Raw genomic sequence first — 13,247 nt, 5'->3', positions numbered from 1 at the left:
TACAAATTAAGACTATTGTAAAGTTTTTCGCTGAACATTTGCATTAAAAATGATAAGAAGTCCCTTGAAATAGGTATAAAAGGCTTTGGAACAATTCAGCAAGGATCAAAGCCCATTAAACCCTGGTTTTGGCTTGAATGCCTTGAGGCCAAACAGAATTATATGATTAGGATTTTTAGCATCCCTGCTGTGAATTGATTGATAAAATCCAGCATGGTCTTAGATTTTAATATCCCTGTTCTAGTTGACTTCCAAGTTTGTGTGTCAAGTACTTCTGATTTGAGTGTTTTTTTCTCCCTTGTAATATTGAAAATTTAGAAAAGTGTAAAGTTATGCTGGCATGTGAATTACTCTGGAATGGACCGATTTCTGCAGATCTTACGGTATATAAAGTATAAAAAAACACCTGTGTAGTGAAGAACGAACCCATGTCGGTACAGTCAAGAAAAAGATAGATAACTCATACCATATCCACTCGCCAACAAGGACTTGTACATAAGCCTATAGATATGTTAACCTTCATTGAATACATTTGTATCATCAAAATAATGTCATCATAATTTCAAACAACGGATCACACTAGAGCCTATTGCTGAATCACGTTATTAATGCTTTTCAAAATAAAAGGCAATAATTTGAGCATCAACATTTGTTGAAGGGTTCCCAGCTGACAGTAACATTTTATGATTTTCAACACTTTTTCCTTATCAAGAATAAAAATCCATAAAAAAGTGCATTTTGCAAACTATAAAATGGCTTGTTTAATGTTGAAAGAATAATGATTAAAATTATGAGTATTTTGTTTATATCCCATCATTGCACAAATAATTGTTGAATAACATTCTTTTGTAATAGCTTAGGTAGCATACAGCATTGATTAATTTTGTTCAAGAACTACTTTTTCTTGAAGTTTCAATCTATAACAAAATTAATTATGTACATTACCGGTATATGAAATGAGAAATATGGGTTTTTCATAAAAACTTGTCTAGGATACATACACTCATCCATAAGTAGACATGTGGGATGTTCTTGAAGACATTAAAAATTATCTTCAAGCATATTAACATTCTCCACCCACCAGTGTTTACATGTTAATTAACAAACTTCACAACGTAGCACTTCCCACTGGTCCAATTCCCACAAAACACTTTTCCAATAATAAAAATCATATTACCAACTCCACACAAAATATCGATAACGAAAATGTGACCGTTTTGCTTCCTTTCGAATTACATCACAATGTATGACATCACAGAATAATCTTGCAGGTGCCTTAGTTAGTTAATTCAATTTCGTTGAGTTTTTCAGTGCTAACATTGAGATAATCATATTGTCAATGACTTGGTCTCATGATAGAATTGTTTTATTTACATATACATATATTTTGGATTGGCAGTTACTAAAATGATAAAGAAAGACCTGTAGTGAAATCAAATTGCAGTTATCCATATTGGCTATTCCGATAAACAAGCCTATATTCTTAATTCCAAATCTTGAACAAGTTCTTCACCATTGTTGGGCTTGCAGTTTTTTGTTCACTTTAACCACTAACTTGTGATTAATTGCAGGGATGGTTGGAGAAGGAAGAGATCTCTTTCACAAAATCGCGGGAGCAATAGTACTGAAGGCTTGGCTTCTGGCGTTACCGTGGTAAATGATGGTGGAGCATCTCCCAGCCAATCACGATCAAGCATGAAAGGTCACAAAGGTTCAAGACCTCTAAGGGAGAGAACAAAGGAACGAAGAGTTAGATTAAAGGCCAGTAATCCACGCCAGAATTTGAGACGCGATAATAATGTTGATAAGCCTTCCCAGGAATCCGATGCGGCTTATCACACACTTGATGCGAGTGATTCTGTTCCGGAGAGGGCCTCATCCATTGAACATGATTCAAATGAGAGCGAAATTAAAGGTCAAGTATCAAGGAAAAATGACGCTACTCGTAAGCCTGAAATCTTGCCGAAGGTTGTTGTGAATGGTTGTGAGGTGACGAATATCGACTTCAGTAAGGTGCGCGAAAGCCAAGAAAGTGATTTTCCTGAGCGTTCAACTTCTGAAGACGAAAAGGATTGTATTAATGTCCATGGTGACGATAAGTCGAAAAGATCCAGTCAGTCCATCTCTTCAGACAATGAAGATGTCAGAGGTATCTCTGAGATGGAGAGAAAAAACTTTAGGTGCAATGGAAATGTCCCCGAAAAACAAATTGATAATGTTGTTCAAAAAAATGCCTTAGAAATGAAAACTTCTTTTGAAGGTGTTTCAGTAAATGTTAGTATTGATGCATCTGCAGAGACACTTAAGGAAGCATTGGAAACCAATAGTGAAAGCTCTTTCTTAAATCTGTCTTTAAGCAACTCTTCAATTGAGGAACCCATAAACAATGTTATTGATCTAAAATTATTGACCAATGAAAATTCTAGTCAGACTAGCCTCCCTGAATCTGCTAATAGTCCAAATGTTAAGCAGAGGACTTACAGGAAAATTAATCAGAAAAGATCTTTGTTGAATGCTGAAGATAATACAAAGAGTTCTCCCTCTTCTGAAAGTTCAACTGTACAATTCACAGCCGATCTTGTCCAGCTAAGGGAAATAACTCCAATAAGCTCAAGGGAGAGCACACCAACCCATACCCAATCAGATTGCTTGTTACAAGCTCAGAGAGTAATAAGGGGAGGTAAAAACTTATGTGATAAAACTGACACTGATACAGAATCTGAAAATGAAAGATCTGCGAAAATCTTGCCAAATAGACGTCGTAAGGTGTCTAGTCCAGTTCTGGAATCGCAGTCTTGTGATTCTACAGGCCTACGAAACAGGAGACAGCCAGGGTTACCCCTACTAGAGGCCAAAACCAACAGTATGACAGCACCGAGTTCATCTGAAGGGGAAACAGAAGGGCATAGCTCGGAGTACAGCAGAAGTGGCAGAAGGGTGAGAATTTTTCTTATTTTAAAGATGCACTATTACTCCCAAATAAGATGTACCACATTTGATACAATTGTTTCAATTTACCGAAAAGGATGAATAAATATCGAAAACAATGGGTCTTATGAAATATACCGTATTTCAGTTATATCTTATAATTCGAAAAGCTTACTGCATTTAAAGACCAATTCCTTTTTTCTGTAAAACATTGCATCAACAGTTCAGAACCTTGTTAAAGTTAACTATGTAATTAACATCATCATTGTTCACTTTTGAATTTTCTCTCCTCAGCCATGCTTGATTTATTTAAATTTATCAGCTCATTATTAAATATTTCACTTTGAATGTTAACACCATCTTTAATATCGTCATTAACTTCAACAAAGTAGTGAATAATTGACCTTTTATTATGTCTGTTTTTAAACTGTTTACGATATGCTGAGGCATTAGGCATTGAGATTAAAAACACATTTCAGGGTCGGACGGCAAGCTCGGATGAGTGGGGGGACCATCTTCAATCGGACGTCGAGTCAACATCGGAAGAAACCTCGCAGTCATCGCCGGAGATCTCCGAAGAGGAACACATCGACGAGGAATCGGGGAGTGAAGCCGCTATCACTATGACTACCAGCCAGGCACATGCCTTCAATCTGCTCACAGTGAGTATGTTGGGGGTGGGGGGAGTGGATGGGTGGATATAGGAGTGGGGGTAGAGGTTCAGTAAGCTAGTCAGAGCAATGGTACATGTGAGTGAAATTATAGCATAGCTTGCGTATCTTGATGTAATTTAGGAGAACATTTGTATAAAGGAGTATAGAAAGGGGATGTTGGTCGCACTGAAAGTTGGCCGGGGGATAGGGGGTCAAAGACAGAGGACAGGGGTGGTGGGAGGAGGGGGGGGGGGGGGGTCTGCAAGTAGGCTAATCGGAGGAAGGTGAGGGTTCAGACAAATGGTGGCAAGCATATTGCCTAAAGCTTGCATATGTTAACTTAGCTGAATAGGGCATTTATGTGGCAAAATTTGCTTCTATTTTTTTCCTGATTCAAGTGAGAAAGCAGATTTTGCACAAATTTTATTATTGTTTTAATGTCTGCTTTGCCAAAAGATTAATATTTGAGCTTGCATTTCTTTTGGTAATTTATATATTGCACTTTTAGCTGTCAAACTAAATAATTAGTTTTTACCCACATCAAAATCCATACTGAAGCATAGAAAATGAATATAAATGGTAAAAAGATTCCAACAAAAATATCGTCCACACAAGCAATAATATTGTATAAAAAATATATATATGAAAGAAAAGAAATGTTGAAATCTGCTTTTCCCACTTAAATGCAGGGTTGCTGTTGAAAAGCTTTCAATTTTTAATTCTGTTTAGGCCACACCAAAGTTATGTAGTATTTTTGGACAGATTTTCCGCGCCTTTTTTTCAAAAATGCAAAATGTTTTGTTTTTTATCATGCAACGGCTGCTATTTTTCACCTCAAAAATCGAAAAGAGGCCAAGCAATGCTAAAAAAAAGATATTTTATTGCCAATGCTCATTCCATTTTCAGGCCAAAATCTGTTAAACAAAAAAAAAAAATTGGTGTGGCCTTAAGGAAATGCTTAAATTTGTCTAAAACATTTTTAGTTTATACTTTTATTTCTGTATCAGACTACTGTGAGCATGTTGAAAAAATGAATTATTATTAAATTCACTTAATTATTAAATGATAGCTGTATTTTAACACTTGATATGGTCTCATGTTTTAATACTTCAAAATGCCGAAATAAAACTAATTGATTTTGCAATAAAGTTATTAACACACTCAGGGTAGGAGCATATGATGCTTGCATGATGCAATTATTAGGTTTGCTTTTTTAGCTCAACTGAGCACAAAGTGCTCAGCGTGAGCTATTGTGATAGTGTGATTGTCTGTACGTAGTTTGCGGCGAACGGAGGGGAGGTGGCCAGTATGTTGTCCGATTAGTAAGTTTTGAACCTTTTGTCCAGTCAGGTGAACAATATAGGCCCATGTTGGCCCTCTTGTTATAAGAAAGGAAAAAATGCATGATTAAAGATTGATTTCTTGAGTTTATAAGTTTTTAGTTTGTTACCCCCTTATTAATGATATTGCATGCCTGACACATGGTTATTTAAATGTTTAGTTGTACTTTTTGTGCTTGTTCTATAGAATGCAATGGTTTATTTTGTCAGAAACATTGAAATGAAATTGCATGATATACATTTATTTTGATATTTTTTTTTGGGGGGGGGGGGGACGAAATAAGGCACCACTACATTTACTAAAACATACTCTTTTTTTATTTCCTGGAATGTTTTTAATTTCAAACTTAGTCCAAACAATGCATTTTTACAAACAAAAATGCCCTTTAACCCTCTTTTCAAGATGGTGGGAAAAATAATGTTGTAATTTATGAAAATTATTAATTATATAGTATAAACATTTAAGGTGATTTTAGACAACAAAAAAATCATTTTTTTATTCATTTCATGCATATATTTCATGCTTTTCTGGCATTCCCTATTTTTGTGTTCGCATGCTTCATGTTGTGTGTTTTACTTTTGATTTCTTGCTACTGACATTTTCATTTTTCAATCTTTCTCACAGGCCAGGAGACAGGTAAATAGTCTCTAAACTGAGTGCAGTGTTACCATAAATAGCTCTGTGTTTCTATAAATAAATCTGCAATGCTTTATGGTTATATTTATAAATAACTTTTGAATAGATCTATAAATAGATTTCTGCTAGCAAATAATCTCTAATCTACATATATGGGCCTTTGAAAATATGCATATTAAAGTTGTTTAAGTATATGTTATTGTGAAACTGTTATCACAGATGATGTTGTTAAGTCACCATGATTGTTTGAATGCTGAATTTGATAACTTAAAAGATGTTGAAGGCTGTGAAAAGAGGGAAGCAGAGAAATTGCTTCTTTGTTCGTGAACTTTAAACTAATGATATAAGAGATGTTTCTTAATTTACAAAAGAATTACAATACATATTATTTTTTTTAATAGTTAAAAGAGATAAATGTTTATCTGTAAAAAAGAATTCTTTTCTGAAAATATGAAAATCCATTAAGTCCAGAAACATGTCAATTTAGATATTTTTGCTGTTTGCTTCAAACTTTGAATATACCCCCAGAATGATTGACAGGCACTCCATTGGCTGAGAGCTTTTAAAACAGTGAAGCTTTTATATAAACATAGACATCTGTATTCTGTTTATGTCAGATCAGTTCACTCTTGTAGGCAGCAAACCCCTCCCTCCTTAATCAAACATGCTTAATTGCTTGCCGACCATTAACTCGAACAATTCCCGACCTTCATTATACTAATGTCAAGGGCAGTCACCTAATGGGCTTAAATCTGAATGTGTGGTGGCCTAATTATTACAGTAAATTAAATCAGATTTGGATTAGAATGTGTGCCAAGGTCAAACATTTGTGCCAAGGTCAAACATTGGTGTCAAGGTCAATATCAAATGTAATTGGATGGTAGGACAATAACATTGTTAATATATTTCATTATATATATAGATTGAATTATTGTAAGTGTTTGGAAGGCCAAAGTCTAGCTATGAATAACATAACCAAGGTCAAGTTTAAACCAATGTTTGATAAAATTGTGTCAAGCCCTTGATTGGGCAATTTAAAAAGTGCATCTCACATACTTTTGGACTTGATATTAATGTTAAAAGGGACACATACATTTAATGTTGGCAACAAATTTTGTAAATCTTTGTTTGGTGTTTGTTTTTATTAACTTTTATTGACAAAGACCAAACAGCAACTGGCAAGCATTTATTAGAATTGACTTGTGTAAATCGAAGCATATTCATAACTGAATATAAAATTGGGTTACTAAAACATTTTCCGTCAAATATTTATTGAATAAATTGAATAGAGTTTAATTTGATCTTTTGGTGATATTTTATCATTGAAACAAGCATTTTTCATTGTTACAGCATATTAAAGGTGGATTTATTGCAATATTTGCTGTGTTTGTTTTAGATTTCTTCATTCAAACACCTCACTTTTTTGTACCCTCGTCTGTTTGTTGTCGTTGTTGTTGTTGTTAAAGAAAAAGTCTTTGTAATGTGAAAGCCTTAATTGTGTTGTCGCAATTGGCGTTATATATAAATGTTAACATGCCAAAATCTTTTACCCTGGCCAAAACTCAAAACACAGGTCAAGATATTCAAATGAAACTTGGTACATATGTTGCCAGAGACAATATACATCTGTGTAGCATTGCACGTAACTCTAGCTTGAATATGTGTTGAGTGAAGTCCCTTTTTTGACTGACAAAAACAGACATCTGTTTGCATTCGTTTGCAGTGCCCTCGTATTATAATATTTTATGTATTAATTTTACATTTTTATTTTTATTTCATTGAACAATTTTGAAACATTCTTGGTTTTGTTTTAATATTATTAACTGAAGAACACTAACTGGACTTATCTTAAATGAATTACTATAATATAAAGATTACTTTCAGCATGGCCAGTACAAGAATTTATGTTTTTATGTTGTTGTTTTTTTCTGTGTCCCAGGCAAGACTTTTCTCCAAGGTATTTGTTACCACGTATCAGGCAGTTTTGTACACACTTCTGCTTTCCAATAACTTCTCTTTTTCTCAAAAATATTGTAGGATTCGTGTAGTTGTTTGAGTAAGCCTAGCCATCAATATGAAACATTAATATTAACAAGGCAAATTTCATGATTATTAATTAAAGGCTTAAGTTTTCTTCGGCAAAACAGTTTACTGGTTCACTGGTTTAGGACTTACAGGCTTGGGCTAACTTTCCACCACAGTGGAAGTCTTCTTTTTGTCTCACTTTCTTTGATATCTTGGACATTACTTCGGGACCTAGCATTATGCTTACAAATCAAAGAATATAAACTGTTGTTCTGAAATTAAGTATATAACTTTGAGCAACTTTTAATTAAGCTTTGCTTTTTGAAAATAGTATTAGGACATACTTCTTTGAACAAATAAAATTTAGGACACAACTTTGGGCAAAAATAATTTTGCACATAACCTATGGCAAATAGAATTTCGCTATAATTTTGGCAAATAGAATTTAGGAAATAAATTTGGAAAATGGAATTTAGGACATAAGTTTGAGCAAATAGAATTTGGATATAAGTTTAGGCAAATAAAATTTAGGACAAAAGTTTAGGCAAATTCAGGTGTCTTATAAAATACTAACATGATACATGTATAAGTAAGTCCCATATTGATCTCCATCTTAATTATTGAGTGCTTTTTTATTTGTAGATTTTATTTTATTTTATTTATTTTCTTCTCTCTGCTTTCACATTTATTTTATTATTTAATTTTGTATTTTGTTTTTGCACATTTCAATGTTCTCTATATTCAGGTGTACACGTTTCTCTGTAGCCTATATTATATTTACGATAAACGCATGCAGATACATAATGTAAACAGGCTAGATTATTTTATTACCCATATTTAGCTTGTCTATCTCGAAGAAAAAAGTTTTGGTATTGCCTTGTTATTGATGGGGTTGTTGACTTCATCATTTTACAAAAACTTAATCTTTGCTACAACTCAAAAACTCTTCATGATATTCAAATGAAACTTGGTACAGATGTTGCCAGTTGACATGTATAACAATGCCCATAACTCTGGTTTTAATGATTTTTGAGTAATGCCCCTTTTGCAAAAAATATCAGACGAGCATTTGAGCTCATTCCAAGGTGCTCTTGTTTAATTGTAATCTGCTATTCCTAAAATTATTTGAATATTTAGCCAGTATTGACTAATTTGTCCAAACTGCTGGCAATCAACAACTGCCAAAAGCATCTTTAATACATAGTAAACTTTATGGAGAAAAGAAATAAAAAGATTCAACTTTTTAAAATGTCTATTCCTTCAGGTCAGGAATAAATTCATTCAAAAGGTTTTTTTTGTGTAAAGTTGTCTTTTATACTATGAAATGTGTTCCTTCCATAAAGGTCTCCATAATTTGGTGTTTTTCTTATTATTCATCGCATATTTTCACATATTTTCTGCAAACTGGATGGCCTTTTAAAGTAATACTATGTTTGCTGTTATAGTTTGTTTGTAGTGCAATTTTAATTTTGACTCTCTTTGAATTTCATTTTTTAATTTATTTTTAGTAAAGTATATAAAGCTTATGAAAGATGTTTGCATAAACATTTGCCGATGTTTTATTGAAACTATATTTATCTTATAATAATTGTGAAGAAATACTGTTAGTCACTCTCGTTGGCACAATGTTGCACGAGAGTGTGGTCTTATTTTTGTTGCTGAAACCACAATACCCAGAGAAAAACCCCAGCTAGGTGACCACAAACAAAACTCACATTACCCAGGGTCAAGAATCGAACCTTGGATGCTTTGGTGAGAAGCGAGTGTGCTAACCAATGTGCTTACAGGACATCATAGTTTTTTTACGTTTAATAGAAAAATTTAATCATTATGCAAAATATTCAACAATTACAATATTGTTTTTGACTTGTTGTCATAATGTCAATACTCTTATATTATTCATACAGAATAATCATGTTTTATTTGTGATTGTTTTATCTTGGTGCAATGTGTTGTAAATCCAATATTCAGATGGAATTGTTTGCATCAATTTGATCCATATGTCATAATAGTTTAGATCTCCTTCATGAACACTTTATTTCCAAGCACAACCACAGGGATGTGATGTGTCCGCGAATTCGCAGAATTCCGCGGATCTAATGGCCCCAGGGATCCCTCCTCACCCTGATAAAAAAAAATTATTTGGTTGCTTTCGGTTGTTTAAGATAATATTCCAGTGTGCTTCAAATTTGAAGTCAGGAGAGCCCTCAAAAGAGCTTCTGAAAAGCCAAGAGCACCCCAAGAACCCATGGATGGGCGAAATGGTTTCAGCCCTCCAGCTGCCAGGTCAAATCACATCCCTGAACCATTATATTCTTTTGTCTTATTTCTTTTACTATAGAGTCCTGTAGTATAAGACTTTTAATTAGTGTTCCTCAGGCCCTGTACTAATAGATGTCTTAGTCGTAAACCTTAAGCTACTTAAGAGTGCTCGAGGAAACCCGTAAAGTTACAGGAAAAATCTATGCAATAAATATCCATACACGGTTTGCACCCAATCTGAGGACATGCTTGGTTATTTTACGATCTAAAGCCATACTATCTTTATTGAATCAGAGCCTAGATTTCCGGTTTAAGTCCATTTAGTTAAATTAAATTATTCATAGTCATTAAAAATATCCCCAGCACCCAAGACCTAGTGAATTAAATTGAACAAAAAATAAGACTACAGCTTTTATTTCACTCTAAGCATTTGTGAAAAGACAATTATTTTTCAAAGAAGTAGCTACTCTTTTTTTGAGCATATGAATAATTTGAGGGGAGAATTCCTTATATTAATTGCTATTAAGATAAAATATGATATATTTGAAGTTGGGCATGGCAAGACATTGCAATAAACATAAGCTACAGAGCTTTTTTAACAGACTCGTAGTTTATGATGAAAATGTAACGGGAATAAGATTAAATTTGATATTTTAGTTGTTGTTTTTTATGGGGAGATTTCTGTTTGACAATAGCATTATAACAATAACCATTCATCCATCTGCTCTGTTGTTATTCTGTTTAACTTTGTTTATTTTCAGTCATCCACAGCCGTAAATTCCCATCCACCCGATAAAGGTAAAAACTATATTCTTTCTTTTTGTTTGTTTTGTGTAATTATAATTAGTAAAATCATGTATATTTCATAATTTTACAAGGTAATTAATATGCTAGATGCCTTCAGGTGCCTTTCTCATATTCAGTTTCACATTTCAATATATTAAGGGGCCTTTCTCATATTCAGTGACACATGTTTCACATTTCAATATTTTTAGGGGCCTTTCTCATATTCAGTGACACATGTTTCACATTTCAATATTTTAAGGGGCCTTTCTCATATTCAGTGACACATGTTTCACATTTCAATATTTTTAGGGCCCTTTCTCATATTCAGTTACACATGTTTCACATTTCAATATTTTTAGGGCCCTTTTTATGCCCCCACAAAGTGGCGGCATATAGGGTTGCCCTTGTCCGTACGTACGTACGTACGTACGTACGTACATACGTCCCGAAGATTGTTTCCGATCTAATTCTTGAAAACCGTTTGTCCAATCCTCACCAAACTTTAAACACATGTTTGTGACCATAATATCTTGATCAAGTTCGATAGTCATGGAAATCGCTTTAGTCATTTAGGAGTTACGGCCCTTTTTTGCCAAAAATTCCCGAAGATTGTTTCCGATCTAATTCTTGAAAACCGTTTGTCCAATCCTCACCAAACTTTAAACACATGTTTGTGACCATAATATCTTGATCAAGTTCGATAGTCATGGAAATCGCTTTAGTCATTTAGGAGTTACGGCCCTTTTTTGCCAAAAATACTTCAAAAATATATGTTTCCAATCTAATTCTTGAAAAGTATGTGTCCAATCCTCACCAAACTTTACATACATGATTGTGACCATAATATCTTGATCAAGTTCGATAGCCATGGAAATCGCTTTTGTCATTTAGGAGTTACGGTCCTTTATTTGCAAAAAAAGACTTGAAAAATACGTCCCGAAGATTGTTTCCGATCTAATTCTTGAAAACTGTTTGTCCAATCCTCACCAAACTTTTAACACATGTTTGTGACCATAATATCTTGATCAAGTTCGATAGCCATGGAAATCGCCTTAATCATTTAGGAGTTAGGGCCCTCAGATTATCCTGAATAATCATTATGGCTTATTTTCTGTGACAAAAAATCGAAGTGGGGGCATCCGTGTCCTATGGACACATTTCTAGTTCATATTCAGAGACACATGTTTCACATTTCAATATTTTTAGGGCCCTTTCTCATATTCAGTGACACATGTTTCACATTTCAATATTTTAAGGGGCCTTTTTCATGTTCAGTGACACATGTTTCACATTTCAATATTTTAAGGGGCCTTTAGCATATTCAGTGACACATGTTTCACATTTCAGTGTTTTAAGGGGCCTTTAGCATATTCAGTGACACATGTTTCACATTTCAATGTTTTAAGGGGCCTTTAGCATATTCAGTGACACATGTTTCACATTTCAATATTTTAAGGGGCCTTTCTCATATTCAGAGACACATGTTTCACATTTCAATATTTTAAGGGGCCTTTAGCATATTCAGTGACACATGTTTCACATTTCAATGTTTTAAGGGGCCTTTGGCATATTCAGTGACACATGTTCCACATTTCAATATTTTATGGGGCCTTTCTCATATTCAGAGACACATGTTTCACATTTCAATATTTTAAGGGGCCTTTTTCATGTTCAGTGATACATGTTTCACATTTCAATACTTTAAGGGGCCTCGTTCATGTTCAGTGACACATGTTTCGCATTTCAGTATTTTAAGGGGCCTTTCTCATATTCAGTGACACATGTTTCACATTTCAATATTTTAAGGGGCCTTTCTCTTATTCAGTGACCTGTATTATTTGGGAGCGGAATGAATGTAAGAAAGTTGAGCTGACGGCCCTCGATATTGGCTGGGCTATCATCGAAACTGTGGACAAAATCCCAGAAAGCTCAGACTACATTCTCATTGGTAAGGCCAAAATAATTTTCTTCCTGTAACTTGTTCAAATAAAACATAATGAGTAGGTTATGGTATGCCCTAATTAAATGCTCTAAGACTTTGACCTGAAACGGTATTGCTGTTGACAGTATCCATAACATTTATTTATTACTTGTCTACAGATACATGGCCATATGCGTAATATTTCTAAATTTTAAAACAGTGCCAAAGTGTTGAAATAAAATAAAATAAACCCCATGAATGATTCTTTTGTTTAATATTATATGGCAAAGTTTACATTGAAGAGTTGACTTGTCCACATGTTAATATGTGTAATATTTCTTAACTAGTAGAATGGTGCCAGTGTATGCACATCAAAAATAAATCTATTATGGATATGGATTTCAAAGGATTTATGTGCAATATTATTTGACAATTAGTATTGAAGAGTTTCAAATTTTACTATCAGGCTGTTTTCTATCAATGAATGTATATGAATGTATACTCTTTTCAGGCCTGGCGTTTTCTGTTATAATCAGCGTCACCCCGTTGTGTTTTGTTGCCTTCCACACCAAAGACCTACCTAGTGTTGCCAGCTGGGACATTTTCTCCATGTTCTTTGGCTGGGGCGCGTCAATCTCATGGAAGTACGTAAATGTTAAAGTTGAGTCTTAAAGGGACTAAACACTAAAGGGACT

General features: G+C 34.0%; 1 protein-coding gene across 2 annotated transcripts in view; it reads left to right on the top strand.

Annotated features, from left to right (window-relative positions):
* LOC128205490 (protein PHTF2-like) overlaps positions 1–13,247 on the top strand; it is a 54,532-nt gene that overhangs the window by 18,830 nt on the left and 22,455 nt on the right. For both annotated transcript variants that reach the window (XM_052907180.1, XM_052907178.1), the window contains exons 7-11: positions 1,572–2,937; positions 3,408–3,590; positions 10,607–10,643; positions 12,457–12,579; positions 13,064–13,196. In XM_052907180.1, coding sequence (XP_052763140.1) covers positions 1,572–2,937; positions 3,408–3,590; positions 10,607–10,643; positions 12,457–12,579; positions 13,064–13,196 — 1,842 coding nt within the window. The remainder of the gene's footprint in view (positions 1–1,571; positions 2,938–3,407; positions 3,591–10,606; positions 10,644–12,456; positions 12,580–13,063; positions 13,197–13,247) is intronic.

This window comes from Mya arenaria, chromosome 10 (assembly GCF_026914265.1).
Source record: "Mya arenaria isolate MELC-2E11 chromosome 10, ASM2691426v1".
Lineage (NCBI taxonomy): Eukaryota > Metazoa > Mollusca > Bivalvia > Myida > Myidae > Mya > Mya arenaria.
The sequence above is the reverse complement of the archived record's forward strand: the minus strand, read 5'-3'. Positions and strand labels throughout refer to the sequence as shown.